General features: G+C 41.8%; 1 protein-coding gene across 14 annotated transcripts in view; it reads right to left on the bottom strand.

Moving 5' to 3' along the window:
* PLEKHA5 (pleckstrin homology domain containing A5) overlaps positions 1-26825 on the bottom strand; it is a 619814-nt gene that overhangs the window by 398586 nt on the left and 194403 nt on the right. For 11 of the 14 annotated variants that reach the window (XM_073621386.1, XM_073621378.1, XM_073621382.1 and 8 more), the window contains 3 exons: positions 23955-24038; positions 6753-6869; positions 73-126 (listed from right to left, as the gene is read on the bottom strand). The exons of 1 other annotated variant lie outside the window; for it this stretch is intronic. In XM_073621386.1, coding sequence (XP_073477487.1) covers positions 73-126; positions 6753-6869; positions 23955-24038 — 255 coding nt within the window. The remainder of the gene's footprint in view (positions 1-72; positions 127-6752; positions 6870-23954; positions 24039-26825) is intronic. 2 more of the 14 variants (XM_073621383.1, XM_073621388.1) reach the window with 2 other exon arrangements.

Below are 26825 nucleotides of genomic sequence, written 5' to 3'. Positions count from 1 at the left end.
TGCGGTTCAGTTCTGGGTCACAGAATGTAATATTAACTCCAGCAAATATACAGAAAAACTTCCAAATCCCACCTGGTGATCCACGTAGATGAGGTTCCTTTGAAGATGATGTGAGAGAATCTCGTTCTATCAGCCGCATTAAGGAATAAAGAGAGGACACAGAACATGAAAACTTCTGAAGATTAATAGAGTTCTTTGCTCCCCCCCCCCTCTCCGTCAGAACACAGCACAGGCTCATCCATGGTACATACACACTCTGGAGCAAGAGCACGACATTGCCTCGTTCCTGGTACACATACACTCAGGAGCCAGAACAAAGCACATCATCCCTGGTACAAATATACTCCATAGCCAGAACACAGCACAGCCTTATTCCTGGTACATAAACATACTGGAGCCAGAACACAACACAGCCTTATTTCTGGTACATGGACACACTGAAGCCAGAACAAAGCATAACATCCCTGCTAAAAAAAAAAAAAAAAAAAAAAAAAAAGGGAATTTTGACTTGCCCATAAATTCCTTGGAGTACAGTACAGAACACAGGGCTTGTTATTCATAGACCAAGGGCTATATGTCTGCTAACTTTAGATGATTGGACACTGGCAAAAGCTTTGCTAGAGCCGCCCTAGGGGCACGTACACATAACCATCTTTCCTCCCACTCTGTAAAATTTCAGTTTTTTAGGCCGGCCACACACTGTTTGAATCTCGGGTGGTTCAGCAGGCACCAGTCGAGATTTGAACAGTTAATGGGCAGGCTGAATGTACTAAGTTGATCAATCAACTTGGGTACAACCAGCCTCCAGGATTCTCTTGCCATTATCGCTAGTGGCTGCTATAACTGCTATCGATAATCATGGTCTTTTCCCAGCAGGGATGGCTTCCCCTGCCCCCTCGCTGGCAGGATGGATTTCCCTGTCAGCACTGTCTGTGTTGATGAAGGAACCGTGTTAAATTTCTTACCTGTGGTTGCAGGAAAGAAATTCACACTGTGTATGGCCTGCCTTAACAATCAATAAGAAGTGACCACCAGAGACAGAGGGGAGGGTCCTGTGTCCTGGACTACACTTCGAGATAAGGAATTTATCTTAATTGTATAGCACAGGACTTGTATTCATAAACTATGGGACATCTCCAAGCAATAAACTGATGGGTGGGCAACAACATAGCAAACAGAACCGCCAACGGGTTCACAAAAAAACCACTAGGGTAAGGAACCTGAACACACATTCAGATGACACCTTGAAGTCCCTTGCAGCCAAAGCTTGCATCAGCTGAGGCCTGAACATCCGCATTGGGAAAACTTACTGTAGAATACATGGGAACAGAGAACCAAGTGGCAGCCTTTGAAATCTGCAATACAGATGCTTGATGCTGGAAAGCCAAAGGGTCAACAGACCTGGTGGAATGAGCTTTGATAGGAAAAGGAGAAACCCTTAAGGGCCTGGAAATAAGTTGTCTGATGTGGCCAAGATGATGCAAGAGACGGGATGTCCTTTTTTTTTTTAAGAGACAGAAAAGAGAACAAAAAAGGGACTTGGTAATAGAAGCCGAGGCTGCCAGGTAGGCCCTAAAAAAATCTAGGGATTGTAAGGAAATTTCCTTGGCTTGTTTAGGACACCGAGAAGGCCAATATCCTCTTTGAAATGGAAGAGATCACCTTGCAGAAAGGAAGGTCTTGGTCTCAAAGACAACATTGTCCCTGTGCAATACCACAAAAGGCTCCTAGCTCAGAAAGAGACATAATGGCTGGGGGGGGTCTCTAGAGTACCGCGAGAAGCAGGTTTGAATTCCAAGAAGGGGGATCAAACTTGTTTCTCTCAGAGTAGATTGATTTCTGGTGCCCCTCTCAATAGTTAATGTATGTCATTGCTGTGGCATTGTCTGACTTACCCAACACAATCTCCTGCTCTTGGGGGCTTAGTCTATAGGTGGGTGGTGGGACTTGATTAGGAAAGCCACACACCTGTCTACATAAGACCTTACAGCTCACAGTGCATGCCAGAGCAAATGAGAATCATGAGGTCAATAGGAACTGCCTGAAGAGCTCAGAGACAGAATTGTGGCAAGGCACAGATCTGGCCAAGGTTACAAAAAAAATTTCTGCTGCATTTAAGGTTCCTAAGAGCACAGTGGCCTCCATAATCCTTAAATGGAAGGCGTTTGGGACGACCAGAACCCTTCCTAGAGCTGGCCGTCCAGCCAAACTGAGCTATTGGGGGAGAAGAGCCTTGGTGAGAGAGGTAAAGAAGAACCCAAAGATCACTGTGGCTGAGCTCCAGAGATGCAGTCGGGAGATGGGAGAAAGTTGTAGAAAGTCAACCATCACTGCAGCCCTCCACCAGTCAGGGCTTTATGGCAGAGTGGCCCGACGGAAGCCTCTCCTCAGTGCAAGACACATGAAAGCCCGCATGGAGTTTGCTAAAAAAAAAAAAAAACCCTCACAAGATGGTGAGAAATAAGATTCTCTGGTCTGATGAGACCAAGATAGAACTTTCTGGCCTTAATTCTAAGCGGTATGTGTGGAGAAAACCAGGCACTGCTCATCACCTGTCCAATACAATTCCGTCTGACTGGTTAGATGTTGAATTTTAAAAGCAGCAAACTTCTGTCAGATTAGCAAACCTATGAGATGAGCAGGCTTGCCGCTGCTTTTAAAATTCAACATCTAACCAGTCAGATGGAATTCTAAGTACTGTATTTCACTATATAAACTCATTTTACTGTTAAAAATAAGTGTAAAATGCAAAACTCTGGTGGGTGTAACAAGATGTCCCCTTTCCCCCTCCTCAGTGTATCCTTACTATGGAGGAGTGCGGGGTGTAGCAAGATGGTGGCGACGGAACGTCACTTCCGTTACATATTCTGACAGGTCGCCAAATCTGATGAAACAGCAGCCGCGCCAGGCACTGTAGAATACAACACCCCCTCCCGATCCGGAGAGTATCGGATCCCCCCTCTTCCCCCAGAAGAAACCCCCCCCTTCCCTCATATGAGAACCTGCCAGTGATATAGGAGACAATATATACCCTGAATGGTATACCTCAAGGAGAAATACAGCGAAGGGTAGGTGTATTAAATGTAAATCATTACTATGCTGTGGTTAGAATGCTGCATGGGATGACAGCCATTGTGCATGCCTATACTGCACCCTATCGTTGGTGTTGGGCTGCAGTTCCCTGTCCATGGTCTAAGGATAACTCTATGCAGACAGAAGAAATATCTAAGATGGTGGATAATAGTATACATTTAGGATAGATTGACATGGTGGGTGGCGCCCACTCTGATGGGTGTGGCAAGTTCTGGTGAGCGTTCACTTGGACATGTGCATATATACAGAGGAAACTGGAGGAAGCCAGTCTATTACTGCTGTGGCTCTGAGGAAGAGGGTCCTCCCTCGTAATGCGTAAGCTGTTTGCGATGCCATCTGCCCCCCCCTCCAACACCTGGTCCAGGTTGTAGGTGTCTAGAGACATGGTTCCATTTGCTGGAGTACTGACAAGCCTTTGCATCACGTTTGTTTGTATTACTATTGCTGTTACATTTTAAATACATTTTATCTTTGGTAATGCACAAGATTGTCTGATTATCCTCACTGGGTGGTCTTGCAGAAGTAGGTTCCAACATAGATGTGTACAGACAATTTAATGGCTCTTGGTTCCAGAATGCTGATGGGGAATCTTGAGTCTGTTGGGGAGCAAGTCCCCTGAGCAATTAAGAAGCTACCACCACCTTCCAAAGCAGAAAGAATTTCTTCCCCAACAACAGAGTTGGAGATCAACCATGCTAGGGACAGCTTTGTTTGATGGGATAGCCACATAGGACAGTCCAAAGAGTGGATCGGTTTGTTCCGCAACAGGAGAATGACGAGTTGAAGGGTCCTGGAGTGAAACTGGGCAAAGTGGACTATCTCAAAGGAGGCCACCATTCGACACATAACCCACATGCAAAAGTGAACTGAGAGTGGAATTTTGGATCTAAAGATCTGCGTGTGAGACCATAGGGAGGCAATCTTGTCTCTGGCTTGGGCTATGTTTAAGACTAGACCCGGGTACCAGATGGTATGAGGACTGAAGTGCAGATTTTGGAAAGCTAATTAGTCAGCTGAAGGTTTGAAAAAACTGAATGGTCCTTTGGCATTGACCAACATCATTGTGACTGAGAAATCCTTCAGTGGAAGGTTGTCTAAGTACCCTGTGACATGAATGCAGTGCATTCACAGAAGAACATAAAGTGGGACAAGCACTTTTTGTAAATACTCATGTGGATGTAGAGGAGAGCTCTAATGGTAGTACAGTTGTTCATAGCCAAAAGACATGGGTAAAAAGAAACTTCTTTGCAAGCAGCTTCAATCCAAGCTTTTATCCATACAATCCTGCACAAGTGCATAGAGATCAGAGACATTCTATGGCAGGGGTCGCCAACCCATTAATCATGGGCAGACAAGTAGATCACGTCCCTTCCTTGCCGACCCCGGATTGCTCCTCCCACATATGCAGAGCAAAGCAGCGCGGGGAAGGAACAACTTTGTACGCTGTGCCGCTGACAAGCTAAAGGAAGGGGAACCTGGACAGGAGGGGTGGCAGGGGCAGCATCTACTGGAGCCAATCCCCTGCAGCAGCTCAAAGCTGGCTTCTCCTCTCCTTTGCCGTCTTTCAGCAGCTGCTTGGGGGGGGGGGGACTACACAGACCCCCAAAGTGCTCCTATTTCCCCTCTACTTCGCAGCACTGCCAGCTTCCCTTCACTCACTGTGTTCATTCATAACTTAAGCATAAACTGTGTTTATGTGGTTTGTATGCTCTGTTCATTTGGTTTGTCTAATTGGCGATAGTCTAGCAAGTAGACATGGAAGCAATTGCAGGGCTGGACCTGAAAGAACAAATTAAGCCTTTAGGAGGGCTTCAAAATACATTTCCACAGAATTCTACAAAAAGAGGGATCATCAGTAGGTATTGGCCTATTTTACATGCGCAAATCAATCCTAATGTTTACATATCATAAAACAATGACCCCCACATTGTCATAGAAAAATATAACCATCCTACATACATACTATATACACAATTACCACCGAGGTACTACCAAAATAAGAGAATAAATAAAAACATGCATAACACCAGTAAGTGCTAAAATAATTTAAATCACACTTGCTAGCGACCTCTGAATAAAAAATACAAACCCACAATCAGTAAATCAAAAAAAACAAAAAAAAAAAAACCCACAAACATATACAGTATAATATAAATATATATATATATATATAAATATATATATACACACACAAAGAAATAAAATGCAAGTAGAAACCCCATCTAATGGTCACAAAACATACTGCAATGCTCCATGAATTGAACATACCAACTACCCCCTTAGAAATAAATACAGATCCTGCACATTTTAATAATCACTAACAAAGCAATTTAGAGCTCAAGAAAAGCAAGAGGTCCATCACCTATAGATACTAGCAAAAAAAATGGAGTTTGGTGATTCTGTTATCTGAACATGTCCCTAGGAGCTACCTTAGCAAGTTTTTGCCAAAATCCAATCACCTGCAGGTAGCCTGGGGATAACCCAAGGCACATGAACAAGTCTGGTACAGCTAAAATGTATACATGTGATGGCCAGAAAACAATAGACTCATTGCCCTGGTACATACACACTCCACAGCCAGAACACAAAACAGCCTCATCCCCGGTACATACCCACTCCGGCCCACCTGAACAAAGCACAGCCTCATCCCTGACCTATACACACTCAGGAGCCTAGTATGTGCACACTCCAAAGCCAGATTAATGCACAGCCTCAACCCTTGTACACATACACTCCAAAGTCAGATTGCAGCACAGTCTCATTCCTGATACACACACACTCTTATCCACCAGAATACAGCACAGCCTCATCCCAGAAAAATATACAAGCTAACACACTAACACTAGAAGGAAGAAAATGAGCAGATAAGTGGAGTGGTTACCCATAGTGACAAATGCTGTGCGTTCGCTACCTGCAAAAACTCCACATTTGTGTTCATTTTCTTTTCTCTAATTTTAAAGCAAAGCTCCAGGCAAAAAGCTAATTACACAGATACAATCAATATAAATGAAGCTCTTTCAACAGCCAAAAGATTTCTGTACACCTAGTACTGATATTTACACAGCTCCGCAACACATCAAAGCCCTGTCTGGCAGGGCAGAAAACCATTTTTTTCCTGTTTGCCCACCCTTTGAATGCCCAGTGAAAGGAGAAGCAGCAAACTGATGAGCTCATCTCTCTGCTCACTACTCCTATCAGCATGTCCCCTGCCAGCCCATGAGCATTGCAGGACCTGTTTGGTCCTGGTCTAAGTTCTGCTATATAGGGACTGCAAGAGGCTGATACCAAGACATATTCAGATACTGCCTGTATTTAGGAAAAAAAAAATAAAAAACACATTTAAATATTGTATCATTGATTACAAAGCAGGATTAACCAATGCCTTTTGTGTCTGCCTGGAGTTCTGCTTTAATGAATCAGCCCTAAAAGTATCACCACACAACCTTCTCCATCCCACCCTCAGACACAAAAGATGACACTAGACACAGAACACAAAGAACAGGTCCATCACAGACACAGATGACCCCGGAACTCAAACCTTTCACCATGTGATAGAATGGGACATGCAGGATGATGTGGGGGTGATTACATTCGCAATCACAGAGAGAGAACACGTGTCACAGTACATGTATGATAGGTGGGTGATACATGCAGCTGACCTGGGGGCTACACGCCTGCTTTAGGTGCAGCAACTGTGTCAGTGTGTGTTCCCGGATACTGCTCAGTTCTGCTTGTTGCCGCCGTAGTTTGATGAGCAAGAGTGTCAGCTCCTCTGGCTGGAGAGTGAGGGGAAAAGCCAGAAAATAAACAATGTTACAGGAACCAATGGCAGATCACATACGATATGTCTTTGTGCAAAGCTGGGCTCTTCTTATAACCATGACTGGTAAATTACATCTTCCACCAAGTGCTGATCAGTAGGGATGGGCAGTACACCCCCCTGTTCGGTTTGCAGTAGAACTCCCGAACAGGGGAAATGTTCTAAACCAAGCGGCGAACCCCATTGAAGTCTAAGGGAGCCAAACAGGAAAAATCAAAAGTGCCCATTTTGAAGGCTTATATGCAAGTAATTGGCCAAAAAAAGGGCTCTGGGTCCTGCCCTTGTGGACAGGAATCAATAAAAGAAAATATTTTTTTCAGGAGAAGTGATTTTAATTATGCTTAAAGTGCAACAATAAAAATGAAAAATTCCTTTAAAAATATAGTGCCTGGGGGGTCCCCTTAATGTGCCTGTAAAGTGGCACATCTGTAGCATGCATAAAACATGCTACAGCAAAACTTTGAGTCTGGTATAGATTTGGAGGGGAACACCAAGCAAAAAAAAAATAAAGGCATGGAGTTCTCCCCGAAAATTTATACCAGAACCTTATATGGGCATGCAGCCTAGCAGAATAGGAAGGAGGGGGAAATGAACGAGCACCCCCCCCCCCCCTCCTGAACCATACCACCACACCAGGCCTCATGCCCTCAACAAAGAGGGGGGTGGGGGGAATTGTGGTTAACATAGTATAGATAACATCTAAAATATTTACAAATTTTCTTAAATATTATATAACTTCAGGTATACTAAATAAAGTGGTTCTAAAGTCTGCCTGTTTTTTTTTTTACTTTTTACCTTAAAGCATTCCCTGCATTAAGGTAAAAAAACTGTTCCCCCCCTCCCATCCCTAAACACTTACCTGGCTCCTCTTTCCGATCCAGCGCTGTCCTATCTACAGCACAGCTCCTCCTGGCCTCTCAGGCAGCAGTGGGACCCAAAGGCTCCTGCCAGTCAAATCTTGTGAGGAGGGAACAGGTGGCATGGCTGTGTAGCGCTGTGTCTATGGATGCACACAACCCAGCTCGGGAGCACACCCGCATGAGTGCCTCTAAAGCACACGGCTTGAACATGAATAAAAGGAGTGGACAGTGCAGGTGGGAGAGCTAAAGTGAGTATAGAAAAAAAATCACCCCCCTTTAAAATAATCACATTTTGTTGCTTTGCATCCTGAAATTATTATTATTATTATACAGGATTTATATAGCGCCAACAGTTTACGTAGCGCTTTACAACTTGAGGGTAGACAGTACAAATACAATACACTTTAATATAGTAGGAATCAGAGGGCCCTGCTCCTTAGAGCTTACAATCTAAGAGGGAAGGTCAAGAGATACAAGAGGTAATAACTGTGGGTGATGGAATGAAATGAAAACAGACACGTTTTTTGTTTCATCTAGCTGTATTTGCTAGTGCAACTTATAACATTTAAGTGAAAGATATAACCACCATGTCATTAAAAAAAAAATTCCAAAACAGAATTACCGAGTTGGAAAAAGGATCACCCTCTTTACGTCAGTATTTTATTGAACTTTTGCATTCATTACAGCTGTTAGTCTGTATGTCTCTACTAACTTTGCACATCTAGACTTTGCAATATTTGCCCACTCTTCTTTGCATAACTGCTCAAATTCAGTTAAATTTCATGGTGACTGTTTGTGGACTGCAGTTTTCAAGTCATTCCACAGGTTTTTCAATGTGGTTTAAGTCTGGGCTGTGACTAGGCCATGCAAGGACATTCGCCTTTCTCTTCTTCAACCACTGTGTAGTCATTTTTGCTGTGTGCTTTGGGTCATTGTCTTGTTGGAAGGCAAGCCTTCTTCCCATTGACAACTTTCTGGCAGAGGGCAGCACGTTTTCCTCAAGAATTTGATGTTATTTTGCCCCATTCATTTTTCTTCTATCCTGACAAATGCCCCAGTCCGTGCTGCAGAGAAATACCCCCATAACAGGATATTACCACCTTCATGCTTTACTGCAGGAATAGTGCTATTTGGACGGTGAGCTGTATTGGGTTCCTGCCAGACATATTGTTTCGTGTTGAGGCCAAATAGTTCAATTTTAAACAATTATTTTAGTCAAATTTAACTGAACTTGAGCAGTTCTGCAAAGAAGGCCAGCCATACATGGGTCGAATTTTGAAAGAATTTTCCTTTCGAAAATCTTTTCGAAGAAATTTCGTTTGCACCATTAGTGGGCTGCAGCAAGCCGATTTTCATGAGGCCATCGAATTTGAGTGATCGGGCATGTTGGAAATTTTTTTGTTGGAACTATTTTCTAAATCAATGATGGAATAATTGTTTGAAAAATATAAATCGAAAAAGAAATGCACATGAGCGCAATAAAAGAAAATTTCCCAGAAAGAAAAGAAGATTCCCGGCCACAAAAAATCTTTTCTGTAGCAACATTGGAGGTGAAATTGAAGGCTTAGTTGGTCAAATTCTGAAATCAACGGTGGCACCATCTGATCACAAAATGCACAAAATTTCTGATTTTCGAAAGAAAGTTTGTTTGGAATTTGACCCATGTATGGCCTGCAGAAGAGTGGGCAAAATAACATCAAGTTTTTGAGGTAAATCTACTGCCCTCTGCCAAAAGCTGTCAAATGGGAAGAACCTTCCAACATGACAATGACCCAAATCACACAGCAAAAATTACCACACAGGGTTGAAGGAGAAAAAGGTGAATTTCCTTGCATGGCCAAGGCACAGCCCAGACTTAAACCACATTGATAATCTGTGGAATGACTTGAAGACTGCAGTCCACAAACGGTCACCATCAAATTTAACTGAACTTGAGCAGTTCTACAAAGAAGAGTGGGCAAATATCGCTAAGTCTAGATGTGTAAAGTTAGTAAAGAAATATCACAACGCACTAAAAGTTGTAATTAAAGCAAAAGGTGGTTAAACAAGATACTGACATAAGGGGGGGGGGTGATGCTTTTGTTTTTTTATTTTTTATGGCATGTTGTTGGGGTTATATTTTTCGCTTATAAGTTGTACTAGTAAATACAGCTGGATAAAACAAAAACTGTGTCTGTCTTCATTTCAGATGTGATTATTGTAAGGGGGTGATTATTTTCTGTACCCACTAAGTGTGTGCTAAAAAAAAAAAAAATCTGCTGCTCAGGATCCTACACCAACATCTCTGAAAGCCAACGTACTTACAGAGGGGAAAATGACAATGACCCAAAACATACCACCAAGGCAACAAAGGAGTGGCTCAAGAAGAAGCACATTACGGTCATGGAGTGGCCTAGTCAGTCTCCAGACCTTAATCCTATAGAAAATTTATGGAGGGAGCTAAAACTTCAATTTGCCAAGAGACAGCCAAGAAACCTTAAGGATTTAGAGAAGATCTGTAAAGAGTGGACCAAAATTCCTCCTGAGATGTGTGCAAACCTGGTCACCAACTACAAGAAACGTCTTACCTCTCTTCTTGCCAACAAGGGTTTCTCCACCAAGTATTAAGTCATGTTTTTCTTTTTTTACTCACTGACCTGCAACTTAATTTATGGCATTTGTTTTATGTGTTTTTTCTGGATTTTTGGTTGATATTCCGTCTCTATCGTTGAAAATACACCTATGATAAAAATTATAGATCTTTAATTTCTTTGTAAGTGGGCAAACTTACAAAATCTGAAGGGGATCAAATAATTATTTTCCCCATATTAGACCCCTTTTACACTGTGGCCGTTTTCAGGTGTTTTAGCGCTAAAAATAGCACCTGAAAACTGCCTCTCATGCCTCACCAGTGTAAAAGCCCGAGTGCTTTCACACTGGGGAGGTGTGCTTGCGGGATGGGAAACAAGTCCTGCAAGCAGCATCTTTGGGGCGGTGTAGGAGCACTGTATACAGTGCACCTACAATGTCCCTGCCCTTTGGAATGAACTGCCACCGCAACACGGGCGGGTTTAACCCTTTCTTCGGCCGCTACAATCGGGTGCGTCCTGGGCTGTGTAGGCTTTACCATTTGCTCAGTGAATAAATCCTATGGAAAACAATGCAGCAGCTGGAAATTCGATTTTTGGTTTACCTGTAAAATTATTTTCTTATGAGTCCCTTGTTAGTTCAAGGCTGGGCATATACTTGGAGCAAGTTAGCCAGTCTGTGGTCATTGACAGTTAATGTTTTTGAGCCTTTTGTAATGCTCCTCAACTAATGGGCTGTTTTCTGAATATTAAAGGAACCTTTTCAGCAGGCTTAGATTAGATGACCAGTCATTTCTGTCCTTACTGTAATCAGATTTGCAGGGTTGAAGAGACTTACTTTATAACTACAGACATGATGTAATAAGTGGCAGTTTCTAGCACTCCTCAGTCATACAGAAATCAACTGTTAGCTGCTCAGGAAGATTTCTTAATTGTACACAGGACGCATGCCCAAAGCCTAAAAACAGAACACGGGGAACCCCACTACAAAGCCGCCTGCAAAATCTTCTGCTCAAAAGTTGATGTCCGCAGAGGTGTGAACATCTACCTGGTAGAATTTCAAAGACCCTCAGGCAGAACATACAGGGAATTAGACTTATGAAACAAAGCTTAAGGCCTTTGATAAGTTTAAACAGCTCAAACAACATCTAAAGTGCGAAGCACCTTTTCCTCAAGATGCTTAGAATTAGGGAAACAAAATGGCAACACACAATATTTTGATTCAGGTGGAACAAAGAAACCACCTTAGGCATTAAAAAGGACCAAGGTCTCAGCATCACTTTATCCTGACAAAGAACAGGAAAGGGCTTCTTGTAGAAAACTTCACCCAACTCAGAGACCATGTGACAAATATTTCACATGCCGCTCCAGGCCAGATCAAGATCCACAATCTCATCTCAGGTGCCGACTCAGCTTGTCTCCAACCAGAGCAGTCAACTGTACCGGCAACAGGAAAGCCACACACAGACATGCAAAAAAAAAAAAAAACTTCCTTTATTAAATAAATAAAATGGTGTCATTTGTTTAGAAAGCCCTGTGCCTAACACAAAACATGTCAGAATAGAACTGTTCCTGCTTAATAAAGAAAGAGCATTTCTTTATTAAACAGGAACAACATTTATTTCATGTTTAGCATTTTAGTGTGCAACATCCTGTTGCTGATACAATTGATCTGAGACCCTGACAGCTGAGGTTATGGCAACTAAAAAGTCAACTTGCACTTGAGGAGTGACCAGGAAATCTTTGAGAGGTTAAAAACGGAGACATCTGCAGACAAGGCCAAGTAAAGGTCCCAAAGAGAAAAGGGGGCTGCACAATTCGCATGACACTCTGTGTACAAAGGCTTTTACCAAGGAAAGAAACATGACAAGTCTCTGAAACAGAACAGCCAAGGCAAAGGTTTCTACCTTGAAAGTACTTCAAGACTATCTCCACCTATAGCAACATGTTACATCACCAACGCAGTGACACTTCCAATTTGTAGCCTCTGTGCTGTAGACCAATTAATCTAAAACTCCTGATTCCAGACGGCCACCAGACTTTTGCCCACCTGCACAATTGTGGGTGCCCCTTTATTGTGAAGTGGACTTGCCTCCAGATTCTAAGGACTTGGGCATCCAGTTCTTCTTCTGAAACTGGGACACAAGCTTCTGCGGAAGAGAATTGTTGCTTAGTAAGGAATTTTCTTGGATTACAAAGGCATCAATGGTTAATGACCTGTAACCGCCCCTTCTTCTTTAGTGGTAAGAACATATTTTTACCCACAGTCACCTTCTGGATAAAGGTATTGAAAGATGGTCCACACAAGTGTTTATCCTCAAAAAGTTTTGCTTCGTATGGATAGACATAGTGCCCACCTGTAAAAGCAGCTTTATAGAATGTTCCAATGCATTCACCGAAAGAGTCAAGGCTCTCCAGAGGAAAATTCTGCAGGAACTGCCAGATGGCAGGATACTCTAAAACACTTACACTTTTCCCAGACTTTAGGACTTGGCAAACTCCTACTGCAGCCACCAGACTGCAGAACTGCTCCCATCAGAGAGAAAGATGCCTTAAAGAGGGCCTCTAACATCTTATCTATGGCTTCTTTGAGACCAGGGTCTTATTTCAAGTAGAACTAAAGGCAAAATAACATTTTCTAATTTTGGATAAAAGTGAGGGTTAAAACCTGTTTTTTTTTTTTTGCCATCTTTGTCTCATAGCCAAAGCAGGAAGTGAAAGGATTTCCCCACTATCCCTGACAGTGCCGACCTGTCTGCATTACAGTCGGCCCCCATACTCTGACGTGGGTCTTGGTACACTCCCCCTCGGCCTGCTGAGCATAGCAATTGATCCAGATAAAGTTCTCCACTGCCCCAATCAAAGGTGTCAGGAATAGGCCCGAAGCATAGGACTAAGCCCACAGGAAGAAATCTGCAGAGACAAATCTGTAGGAACATCCATCACCTAAAGACAATAGACTAGTGTCCATTCACCTGAAGGTTGCAGCATAACCCAAGTGGTCATGAATAGGACTGCCTCTGTGTCCTGTGATGTACATTTACGATATCTTCTTTATTAGTCCACAATAAGCAGATAAAGGCAGATTTCTTATTGGCGGTCAGAGAATTCCACACACTACCGCGTATTACATCATGTCTGTAGTATTATATTAAAATGTGGAAAAAAACAAAGCGCTGTGATGGTTATTAAATGAAAAAACAAAAAAACCACAGTGAAACTAATCATATATATGAGAAAGGCTGCTCTCAATATAAGGTGCTCAATATCCCTTCATAAAAACGTATAAAATAATAATTGAAGCGCTTCACTCAATGATCAGTAAAAGTTATAAAATATCAAATGCATTACTGTGCATCCCGCACATAAAATCCACATCAGTGTAAAAATCCACTACTATTCCAAATGTTTCAAAAAAGCTCATAAACCTATAAATACTATATCAAAAATAAACCTGATCTTGCAAGATAAATAAAGTTGAAATTCTATAGCGTGTATATACAAGAACAATCATCCAATATTGCAATATAAATGGTGAATAAAAAATAAATAGACAAGTGTTGAGGATCCTTGAGAAAGTCACGTGACGGTGACGCAACGCGTGGGAGGAGCCTAGGACGCACTCTGCAGTCTGACACAGAGCGGTGTACTGCAGTGATCCTTTCTCTCATTCATAGCGGCTGACTGCTATTGCAGATTCATATGCTTTTCTAATACTGGGCGCATGTGAGTGAATCTCTGAGTGTGTTTTGCTGGTGTACTACAGGGGGTCCCCTAGTTACAAACATCCAACTTACAAACGACTCCTACTTACAAACGGAGGTAGACAACAGGAAGTGAGAGGAAATCTACCCCTAGGAAGGGAAATTCTCTCCTGTAAGAGCTATTTTGGGGGAAAGGTACCTCCACTGATGCTTTATCACCAAGGCTTGCTTCCACAACAACCCAAAATTTTCAAAATCCAATTGTCAATGGGACAGAAAGTGAGGTGAAATCTTCTGAACAGGGGCACAGACAGCAAAACAAATGCCACAGGGGTGTTAACCCTTCCCTATGCTATCCAAAAAGCTTAAAAATAGTTTTTTTGGCTGGAGCTACACTTAAAAAATGTACCTGTTCTGACTTACAAACAGATTCGACTTAAGAACAAACCTATAGTCCCTAACTTGTTTGTAACCCGGGGACCCCCTGTATATGGAGTTCATTGCGCAATGATTTTTTCTTGTTTATTCTTTGGTTTACATACATCCAACGGTGTGGTAAGCTGTACCTGATGAAAATTGAGGTGGATGGAAGAGTTTAAAAAATGACAAGCAGACACCCCAATTAAGCAATCAAAGAACCACAATCATTGGGACTACTTTTATATCTCTACCAAATAGTCTTTTATTATCTTTTTCCCGGTTTAATCACATCACTAATTAATTATCAACACTTGTCTATTTATTTTTTATTCACCATTTATATTGCAATAATGGATGATTGTTCTTGTATATACACGCTATAGAATTTCAACTTTATTTATCTGTGCAAGATCACGTTTATTTTTGATATAGTATTTATATGTTTATGAGCTTTTTTGAAACATTTGGAACAGTAGTGGATTTTATGTGCGGGATGCACAGTAATGCATTTTATATTTTATAACTTTTACTGATCATTGAGTGAAGCGCTTCAATTATTGTTTTATAGTATTATATTAAGTTTTCACAAACAATGAGAAATAAACAGAAACAAAGTATTTCTCCCTCAGCGCTCATGCAAAAAAAAAAAAAAAAAAAAAAGATATATGATAAATAAAAATATATATAGCTGCTACTATAAAAATGTAAACGGTATCAAAAAATATGTTAAAAAATAAAACTAAGTCTTTTAAACATTAGCAGCGCTTAAGAAGTTCATATGTGAAATAAAATATAAATAAGGATGAAAAGTTCCACTTGTGTCTTAATTGTGTTCAGCAGGGTGTGGGGTGGTAGCTGATCAGTTTATAAAGAATGTTGAACACCAACTCTCTGCTGATAAAAATCCCAGATAAATCCTTCACCACATTGCTTTTATGGGAATCCCCTATAGGTAATTAACTTACCAGAAGGTGATGGGTTAACAGCGTGCCTTTCACTGGTTTAATATCGACGGACTTAGTTCACTCAAATAGGTCTGGATCCGTGAATGGATATTTGGATAGCTGTCCGCGCACTCTGCATACTTCCATCTAAATTAAGCTTGTAACGAGCGAAGAAATAGAAGTGCCCATAGTGTAATCCAGTAAATTAAAATACTTTTATTTAAAAAACAAAGCGATCCTATATAGATGTACACTTACAATGTATTAAGATAATATAAGCATGTACTATAGATCGTTGCGTCCCGATATACCTTATTACCGCTGAGAGCGGTATTCCTGGGTAAGGTATCACAGAAGATCAACGGCGTGGGTAGCTGTATGGTCATGCGCTTTTTCACGCGTTTCCTCAAAGCTTTCGTCAGAGGGCGTCAACGAAAGCATTGAGGAAACGCGTGAAAAAAGGGCCTGACCATACAGTTACCCACATTGTTGATATTCTGTGATACCCGGGAATACCGCTCTCATCGGTAATAAGGTATATCGGGACTAAACGATCTATGATACATGCTTATATTATCTTAATACATTGTAAGTGTACATCTATATGGGATCACTTTGTTTTTTAAATAAAGTATTTTAATTTACTGGATTACGCTATGGGCACTTCTATTTCTTCGCTCGTTACAAGCTTAATTTAGATGGAAGTATGCAGAGTTCGCTGACAGCTATCCAAATATCCATTCACGGATCCAGTCCTATTTGAGAGAACTAAGTCCGTCGATACTAAACCAGTGAAAGGCACGCTGTTAACCCATCACCTTCTGGTAAGTGAATAACCTATAGGGGATTCCCATAAAAGCAATGTGGTTTTGATCAGCAGAGAGTTGGTGTTCAACATTCTTTATAAATGGATCAGCTACCACCCCACACCCTGCTGTACACAAGAGGAACTTTTCATCTTTATTTATATTTTATTTCACATATGAACTTCATAAGCGCTGCTAATGTTCAAAAGACTTTGTTTTTTTTAACATTTTTTGATACAGTATTATATTAAGCTCTTCAAAACTGCAAACCCAATTACAGTACTCTTTAAAAACAAACATAACAGACCATCCACTCTAAGAATGCTTAGGCAATTCCTTTAATATTCACAAGTCAGTCTTCCCACTTTAGCGGCTATCAGCTGAGGAGACTATGCTTAGAGTAATACAAAAGGCTCAAAAACACTATCAGCTACCACAGACTGGCTACCTGGCGTAAAGTACGGTATATGTTCAGCCCTGAACTAACAAGAGGCTTGTAAGCTATGGAGTTATGACCAATCACTGTACAGAGCTAAAGAATCACTTTGAGCCCCATTTATACAGCATTGGAATAGCCTTACTGTAACCATTCAGTGGTTAGGAGCAGTGTCATATTTATGCAGTAGAGCATTCGCATGACAAAATAACATGGGCTCCACTTGCTTTGAGACTCTGAAGCAAGGAAAGTATTGTTCATTTCAATGAATTATGAATGAATCTGCAGTTTTACGTTGAAAGAACTCCCTAGAGCACCGCAGGCTCCACAGAAATAAGCCTGCATTTTATAAATGACTCATATTGAAGGCTGCAGCATCCAGTGGAGTTCAGACAGTGGTATCTAATGATCTCCATTATACATTGGCCCCTTGAGCGGTCATATCAGACTTGCCTATAACAGACTGCAAAATGTGGATGTGATAAGAAGTGGCCACACTAGTATAATTGAAAAGAGGAATTTTGACTTATCTGTAAATTCCATATCTTGGGCGGTACAGTACAGGACATGGGCTGGGTATTCATAGACCCTGGATTATAGGTTAGTACCTTAAGGTTATTAGACAATGACATAAGCTTTGCTAGACTTGCCCCGTGCATGCTCCTATAACCCTACGACATTCTGTGAGGCCTCAGTTTTTTGTTATCAAGCAATGCATAGTAACACAAGAACAGAGGGCATGGTGGCCTATGTTCTGTGCTGTACTCCAAGATATGGATTTTACAAGTAAATCAAAATTCCTCTTATGGTACCATACTGGACACAGAACTGATATTCCATAGACCCTGGGACACCCTCAAGCAATGGTTAAGAAGGGTGAGCAACAAGGCGCACAAAACTATCAAAAGGCCACTAATTACAAGGGTCAATGGACCCAACTCAGTGAGCTGCTGCAAGAACCTTGATGTCGAAAGCTGAATCTGCAGAAGCTTGGACTTCCACTTGGAGAAAGTATGAACTGAAGATCAGCTGGTGGCCTTGCAAAGCTTTGCAACAGAGGCTTGATGTCATAATACCCAGGAAACACCCACCGATCTGGTGAAGTAAGCACACAAGAGTGCTGCAGGTGTCTTATTTACAGTGTAAGCGTTTGAGATGAGTTGTCTTATCCACCTGGCAATAGAGGATACTGAAGAAGGATGTCCTTTGTGAGGCCCTGACAACACAAAGAGAACCCTTCTTTCTTATAGAAGTGGTGGTTTGGGATAAATCCTCATAGCCTTGACAACACCCAGACAATGAAGAGCAATCTCTTTTGGTACTTAGGTGTGGGGCAGAAAGAGGGAAGGCCTATGCCTTAATTTAAGTGAAAGTTAGATACCACCTTAGACAGAAAGGTAGGACTTGGGCACAAAACTACTTTGTCTTTGTGAAAGATCAGGAGTGGCCCCTTACAGGTGGGAGCCTGTAGTTCAGGAATACGCTTGACAGACATGATAGCCACTAAGACAGCCACTTTGCAGGAAAGATCTTCCAAAGTGAGTTACCTGATGGGTTCAAAGGGTGGTTTTTACAGGGTATAGAGAACCAATTTCAAATCCCAAGGAAGCACAGGATGCTGTAAGGGTGGTCTAATCCAGGAAAAAAACTTGATTAAAGTCTTTCCAAGGATTATGAAGCCAGGTGTTTGGTAACAAAATGGTTAAGGCTGAAACCTATTCCTGAAAAGAGAAGTATGGTCAAAGGTTTTTGGCCATATTGCTCTTCTGGATCACAGAAGTCCATTTACTTGTGCTCTCCTGTAACCCAAAATGAGCCGACAGTGGGCTAAATCCCACCATTAGCTGACGTCACAGAGGCGGTACAGGCTCTGGAAGCATCCTGAAAATAATGTCGGGATTCACCCAGATGCCTGACCGGCAGCTGGCAAATGGCAGCCATAGATGGTTGGAATCTTGGCTGGTTCAGCAGGGACTGGCCAAGATTCAAACCTTCTAGAGGCAGGCTGATTGTACCCAATTCATCGATCTACTTGGGTACAACCAGCATGTCAGATTTTTTACATGTGATTATTGCCAGTAATCATTGTGTTCTCCTGGCAGGAACGGCTCTCCACCTGGTACAATAGTACATTTTTCTGCAAGTGGCTCTTCTGGCTTTGAGCAATGTGGGAAAGTGGGAATGACAGTCAGAGACACCCCTCTCCCTCTAGACCAATCAACAGTGGTGCCATTAAAGCCAGCAACAGAGCAGCAGGATGGAATAGGGGGGTCCAGGGACAGAAGGCCTGTCTGTTTGGAAGAGGCCAGGCATTGTCTACTAGAAATGTAAATGTCTAGCTATATACCAGGTTCTCTTGAACCAGTTTGGTGCAATAGAGAATCACCAGCTTTTCCTCTTGCTGTATTCTGTGGCGCAGTCAAGGCAGAAGTCACACTGGAGGAAAGGTGTATATGAACTAGAAAAGTGTCCAGGGAATCAGAGCATCTGATGCCAGTGCTAGAGTAACTTGTTGCTGTACCCAGAGGTTAGGATGTCCACATATGGAACTCACTATTATTTTTTTTACACAGGAGATTGAAGATGTCAGGATGAAGGGCCCATTCCCCTCGGTCTATGTAGTGACAGCTGGGGTAATCCACCTACCAAACTGTCCACTCCTAGGATGTGAACAGCAGAGAGCTGGGCGGTAGTTCTACACACATTTACACTTACGTTCATTAATGATGTATGACTCCTGTTACTCACTTAGTGGTTGATATAGGCCACAGCCGTGGCTTTGTCCGATTGTACCCTAATCAGGTGACTATGAAGAAGGGGGGTCCAGTGATTTAGAGCTAATTTTATTTCTCTGAGCTTTAGGATGTTGATAGTGAGCTTCGCTTCCTTCCTTCGCTAGCCTACAAGACTAGCACCTCTTATCATCCTCCTCCATGGATGTGGTAAAAATGACTTCCCCATTGTGAATGCTAGATTGGAAATCCAAAAGCTAGGGAGTTAGGCCTGGTACACAATACGTTTTTTTCAGCCCAGCGGGCTGAACGAAAAAAAAAAAAAAAAAAAAACACACAGGAGCTGACTAACAACTATGCAATGTTAATACAGAGATCTCCCCGCTGAGCTGTTGTGTTTTGACAGGGGGACTTCCCCCCCACCTCAACAAACTGGTCAGTGGTGGTTTTCCGGAATGCCCGTTCAGCTGGCTTCTATCAGACAGGTTGCTTCACACATGGGCTGAATGTTAGCCGGTTTCTGTTGTGGCCTCTCATCATTACTACTCATTATTTGCCCACGTAACTTATTGGGCAGTGATGATATGGGTGGCCACACAGTGCATGCATTGACTGGCCTGGTTCCCACTGGAGGAATATCTTCTGGATTTGCTTGGATGCCAAATGTGGAGAAGCAACAGAATGGAAGTGTTGGTCTCCTACTGCAAAGCAAAAGAAGCGTTGATAAGGTAGGTAAATAGGAAAACGTAGATAAGCATCTTGGATATCTACAGACGCTAATTATTCTCTTGTCCTAAAGTAGAGTTCCAGGTTTTACTTATACAGTCTTTAAAAGTAGGAGAGAAGTACTTTTCACTCCTGTGACATCTTTGATGAATTTGTCAAGTGCTTCTTTTTTTATTTTATGTGATAGACCAACACAAAGTGGCACATAATTGTGAAGGGGAAGGAAAATGACAAATGGTTTTAATTTTTTTTTTACAACTAAATATCTGAAGTGTGTGGCATGCATTTGTATTCAGCCCGCTTTAGTCCGATACCCCTACTAAAATCTAGTGGAACCAACTGCCTTCAGAAGTCACCTAATTAGTAAACAGAGTCTACCTGTGTGTAATTTAATCTCAGCATAAATACAGCTGTTCTGTGAACCCCTTAGGGGTTTGTTAGAGAACCTTAGTGAACAAACTGCATCATGAAGGCCAAGGAACACACCAGACAGGTCAAGGGATAAAGCTGTGGAGAAGTTTAAAGCAGGGTTAGGTTATAAAAAAAAAAATATTCCAAGCTTTGAACATCTCACAGAGCACTGTTCAATCCATTATCCGAAAATGGAAAGAGTATGGCACAGCTGCAAACCTGCGAAGACATGGACGTCCACCTAAACTGACAGACCAGGCAAGGAGAGCATTAATCAGAGAAGCAGCAAAGAGGCCCATGGTAACTCTGGAGGAGCTGCCAAGATCCACAGCTCAGGTGGGAGAATCTATCCACAGGACAGCTATTAGTCGTGCACGCTACAAATCTGGCCTTTATGGAAGAGTGGCAAGAAGAAAGCCATTGTTGAAAGAAAGCCATAAGTCTTCCTGTTTGCAGTTTGCAAGAAGCCATGTGGGGGACACAGTAAATATGTGGAAGAAGGTGCTCTGGTCAGATGAGACCAAAATTGAACTTTTTGGCCTAAAAGCAAAACACTATGTGTGGCGGAAAACTAACACTGCACATCACCCTGAACACACCATCCCCACCGTGAAACACGGTAGTGGCAGCATCATGTTGTGGGGATGCTTTTCTTCAGCAGGGACAGGGAAGCTGATCAGAGTTGTTTGGAAGATGGATGGAGCCAAACACAGGGCAATCTTAGAAGAAAACCTGTTAGCATCTGCAAAAGACTTGAGACTGGGGCTGAGGTTCACCTTCCAGCAGGACAACGACCCTAAACATGCAGCCAGAGCCACAATGGAATAGTTTAGATCAAAGAAAATTCATTTGTTAAAATGGCCCAGGCAAAATCCAGACCTAAATCCAATTGAGAATCTGTGGCAAGACTTGAAAATCTAACAGAGCTTGAGCTATTTTGCAAAGAAGAATGGGCAAATATTTCACTCTCTAGATGTGCAAAGCTGGTAGAGACATACCCGAAAAGACTTGCAGCTGTAAATGCAGCGAAAGGTGGGTCTACAGAGTATTGACTCAGGGGGGCTGAATACAAATGCATGCCAAACTTCTCAGATATTTGTAAAAAGAATTGAAAACCATTTATCATTTTCTTCCACTTTACAATTATGTGCCACTTTGTGTTGGTCTATCACATAAAATCCCACTAAAATACATTTACATTTTTGGATGTAACATGACAAAATGTGGAAAATTTCAAGGGGTGGGGGTGAGAAATCTTTGTTGGTCTATTCTAACACTGCCTTTGGGTCCTCTTCATTCTGCTTGATGTCTACATCCTCTAGAGGATTTATTACACTGACTCCAGTAGAGACGCCAGGTGTGGAGAAGGAGCTTGGCTCTTTTGTGCTGTGGACAGTGATTGCTGTATTAAAGCTGTTAGTTGTCCATGAAAGTCTGACACAGTTGCAGAAAATTCAAACTTTTTTAAATAGGCCGCTTTTCACACGCCTAAGATAGAGCTAGAATTGGATGCAGAGACAGGTGTTAAAATAGGGTTTTTCTCTGGTGCAAGGGAAGCATCGTCAATCTAAACGGTCTGAGTGTTTTGCAAGGCTTCAGCAGAGCCAATGTTTGCCTGAACTTTTACTATGGTTCCCATTTGCCTGGTTTCTGTCACTGCGATTGGTGAGGGTATTCCCCCATGCCCTATGCTGTGCCACACGTCCTGTAGCAAAGTTCTAATGGCAAAAGGGCAGTATGAAGTGCCTGAGAACCTTATGAAAGGGCTCTGGGGAGAAGTTGTGGTAAGAGTGTGACCTGTGGCGTGATGTAACATCTGGTCATCCACCAGAGACTAAGCACTGAATGGTGGAATATTACTCTCAAGTTTGAAAAGATTTACACTGGCTAAGTGAATTGTTTTCAAACATAATCTCTGCCTTTCTGACAGTTTTAACATATAACAAGCACTATTCAGAAAACTTGTAATAAGTGGGGCTACAGTATTGGTCCAGGCACTTACAGTCTTACCTGTCCATGTTGCTGGTCCCTAATCAGGGACCATGTTTTGCCCATCATAGGGCCTGGGTTCCAGAGGGATCAACAATGGCCCTGGATCTGTATAGCACCCTGTTGCTACAACATACTTTGCACTAAGTGCTGAGGTGAGTGTCCAAGCAGAATCCAGTGCCTGAAGCAACAGTACAGGTAAGTCCACACAGCCAGAGGTCTGGGTACAGTTACCAAGGTTAAAGTGAATGTAAACCCGCTTCATGAAATTTGAGCTGAGCATATATCTGCAGTGTTTTGTTCTCTCTCTTCAAAGCACTATGTCCGGTAGCTGTCTCCTGCTCCGTTCTTCTGTTATCAGCCTGATAACTCCTGACAAGTTCTCCGTCACATATGATAAAAGCAGCCAGAGTTTTGTGTTGGAGAGGATGGTATAAATAGCTTAGCAGAGCCCTGCACTATTCAAGGATCAGCTGGATAGTGAACAATTTGAATAACTTATCCTAAATTTAATGATGATTTCACTCACATTTTCATGTGTCTGTGTCATATACAAATTAGTAGATTCTCCAACAGTGTATAGAGCTTCGAGAAATAAGACACTGAAATTACAGGATAAACCACACCTAAGCAGCCCATAGATGAATCTAAACGAAATGACTATTCCCCCATCCACACATTTGATGTGGATGGAAGAATCCTCCCCGCTGAGCTACTGTATTCCAATGGCGGAGACTTCCCCATTGTCAAAATACACTGATCAAGTGCTGCAGGCTATAGCTGATGGCACTGAAGGAGCGAGGAAAATACGATAAGACGGCTGTACAAAAGTTGATCAGTATATCGACTTCTGTACAACCTCCTTGCCCGTACATGGATCAAAATTCTGCTGGTCTCTGCTTTATTTCGATCCATGTTATGGCCGGCTTTAGATTATAATCTGTACTCACTCAAAGCAAACTGATAGTTGTACTGTGCCTATATGTTCTACTGACAAACTTGTTTTTTGAAAAAAGCAAACTGATAGTATAATGAGAATACAAAATTACTTTGCAGTGTCAATAAGCAGAACACAGCTATGGCTCCCCCCCACATACAGATGTAGCTACAATCTATACACAGGAGCCACATATTTAAAACGTTAATGCTGACAGGAATTTTTAAAATAAGATGATCATTATTCACATAAAAATAGACTAGACATTCCTTTAAAAGGCAATCCTCATGTAAATATGTATAATTACGTTGGAGGTTTGCTCTGTAATTCATCCAGCAGTCACACTAATAATTAAAGAAAACTGCAATCGGATTCTCATCATATGGCAGATACAGAGAGATGATTGGTGGCGTTGTCAGCAGGGGGTGAATATTTTGTTAGAGGACTGTGGAAGGTTGTGCACAGAACACGGACTGAATGCTGTTATTACAGATAAATACACCACTCACAGTTTTGCCTTGCAGACCCTGCGGTGATACGGGTTGAAGAGCCAATCCCGCTGGCACTGACCTTCTGTCAGGAACGAGGCCCAGCTGTAGAAACACAATATTTCCTTGTCAAAGTGACTGCCAACTCCGCAGAAAACAAATTCAATAGATTCAGAAGAAGGAAATCGAGCAAAGTTACATGTTCATTTCAGGAGAATATACAGTGTTCAGAAAGATGAAAAAATCTGCTTACTCCACAGATAAGCAAAATATAATCTATACTCTGAGATGAAAAGAATATGATGTTACAAATTCAAAAGCATTCAGTACATTGGTCCAGCTTCGTATGTTTTACTCATTTGCCCCCATTTTTAGTCTCCACATCCAGCATGCCTCAACACAGGTAACTAAATATTATGGTGTGTCGGCTGCAGAAATTAACCAGGGGACACATGGTAGGCAACAGAACCTGCTCAATGACTGCAGCCTGTGTATTCTGACTTTGTCTCCTCTTTCAGTGCACTTAAGCAAAACTTTATGATTTTTAGAAAAGCCAATTCGACAATGATTTTCAGTTTCTGTCAGGTCCAAGATCTACTCCTTATTCAATATTATAATTAAAGCTTATGTGAAATTATTATAAAATTCACCCCAGGCCACTTAAAGTGGGGTTCCACCCAAATTTTGAACAATATCTGTATGTATTCTCTTCCTTGCCTAGATGCTGACATGCCGTTTAAAAAAATTTAAATCGCCGTAATTACCTTTTATTTTTCTATTCTTCTTTGCACTTCCTGGTTCTCCTCCCGTGGGAGTAGGCGTGTTTCTAGCCTCTCCCAGACTCCTGGGAGCTAGTCTCAGGCTTCCCAGGATGCCACTGAGCATGTGCGGGAACGAGCGGTGAATGCTGGGAGCACAGCATTCACCACATCCAGGAAATAAATGCTTGTGGGCTTCAAATGCCCACAATGAAGATGGAAACCGACTGCAGTGAATAATATAAGTTATTCTTTCCGACGAAATCTGACACAGGCGGACATATTACACACAATATGTGAGTATGTAATGCTGAGAAGAAAGGTTTGTGAATGAACTCAAAAAAAAAAAAAACGATAGATAGGTGGACCTCCGCTTTAAACATTCTTCTATAAAATGCCCACATAGGCTTTCCATCTCCAGCTTTTACTGTGAGCGTGTGTGTGTTGCAGTCCACGGTGTGACCCACGCTACTACAGGTTTTAGGTTCTGACAGTGAGGCACATCTAAGAACCTCCGTTAACTATAGAAGCAAGACTGGGTAGTGAGTGTGTCAACCAGGCTGACTACAGAGCTAAAGGCATGCTATGTGTCGGCCTGGCATCCTGTATGGAGCCAAGGGATGCAAATGGACCACAGCAGCACATATGTGCTTCTGTGGACTGGCAGGATCAACAGTTATTTGTACATACAAATCACACTGGAATAAAATAAAGATACATACCCAAAAGTCACTATAGGCAGATAAATGTTTCAATTTAAGATAAAATTCTTCATTCAGCCTGTCTAAACCCATTCAAATATCATAAACTGAATAATAGAGTAGATATAAGGGTCATTCCCATGTTGCTTTATGGGGCCCTTTTACAATGAGGGACCCTTCTAGCCATTCCATCTATAAAAAATCAGGATTAAGATTTCAGCTTTTCATGTGAAATATTAACTCTCACATATTTTTAAAATATGCGCTACTTAGAGATACATTTAGACCTTTTTCTCCAACAAGTTTGCCAAAAACTGACTCCACCCTACACCGGAGTAACTCTTTAATTTTAATAAAGAAAAAAATAGGAATTGAGACTTACTGTAAATTAATTATCTTGGGAGTACAGCACAGGACACTGGACTTGTATTTATGGATCATAGATTACAGTGGATATAAAGTCTACACACCCCTGTTAAAATGTCAGGTTTCTGTGATGTAAAACAATGAGACAAAGATAAATCATTTCAGAACTTTTTCCACCTTTAATGTGACCTATAAACTGTACAAATCAGTTGAACAAACTGAAATCTTTTAGGTGGAGGGAAGTAAAAATAAAATAATATGGTTGCATTAGTGCGCACACCCTTAAACTAATACTTTGTTGAAGCACCTTTTGATTTTTTTACAGCACTCAGTCATTTTGGGTATGAGTCTATCAACATGGCACATCTTGACTTGGCAATATTTGCCAACTCTTTGCAAAAACACTCCAAATCTGTCAGATTGTGAGGGCATCTCCTGTGCACAGCCCTCTTCAGATCACCCAACAGATTTTCAATCAGATTCAGGTCTGGGCTCTGGCTGGGCCATTTCACAATGTAAATCTTCTTCTGGTGAAGCCATTCCTTTGTTGATTTAGCTGTATGCTTTAGGTCGTTGTCATGCTGAAAGATGAAGTTCCTCTTCATGTTCAGCTTTCTAGCACGAGCTTGAAGGTTTTGTGCCAATATTGAATGGTATTTGGAACTGTTCATAATTCCCTCTACCCTAAGGCCCCTGTTCCAGCTGAAGAAAAACAACCCCAAAGCATAATGCTGCCACCACCATGGTTCACAGTGCGGTATGGTGTTTTTTGGGTGATGTGCAGTGTTTTCTGCGTCAAACATATCTTTTGGAATTATGGCCAAAAAGTTCAACCTTGGTTTCATCAGACCATAGCACATTTTCCCACATGCTTTTGGGAGACCTTAGATGTGTATTTGCAAAATTTAGCCGGGCTTAGATGTTTTTCTTGGTAAGAAAAGGCTTTCGTCTTGTCACTCTACCCCATAGCCCAGACATATGAAGAATACGGGGGATTGTTTTCAAATGTACCACACAGCCAATACTTGCCAGATATTCCTGCAGCTACTTTAATGTTGCTGTAGGCC

The sequence above is a fragment of the Aquarana catesbeiana genome, linkage group LG03, assembly GCF_042186555.1.
Source record: "Aquarana catesbeiana isolate 2022-GZ linkage group LG03, ASM4218655v1, whole genome shotgun sequence".
Taxonomy (NCBI): Eukaryota; Metazoa; Chordata; class Amphibia; order Anura; family Ranidae; genus Aquarana; species Aquarana catesbeiana.
Note: the sequence above shows the minus strand (reverse complement) of the source record. Positions and strands in the feature narration are given on the sequence as shown.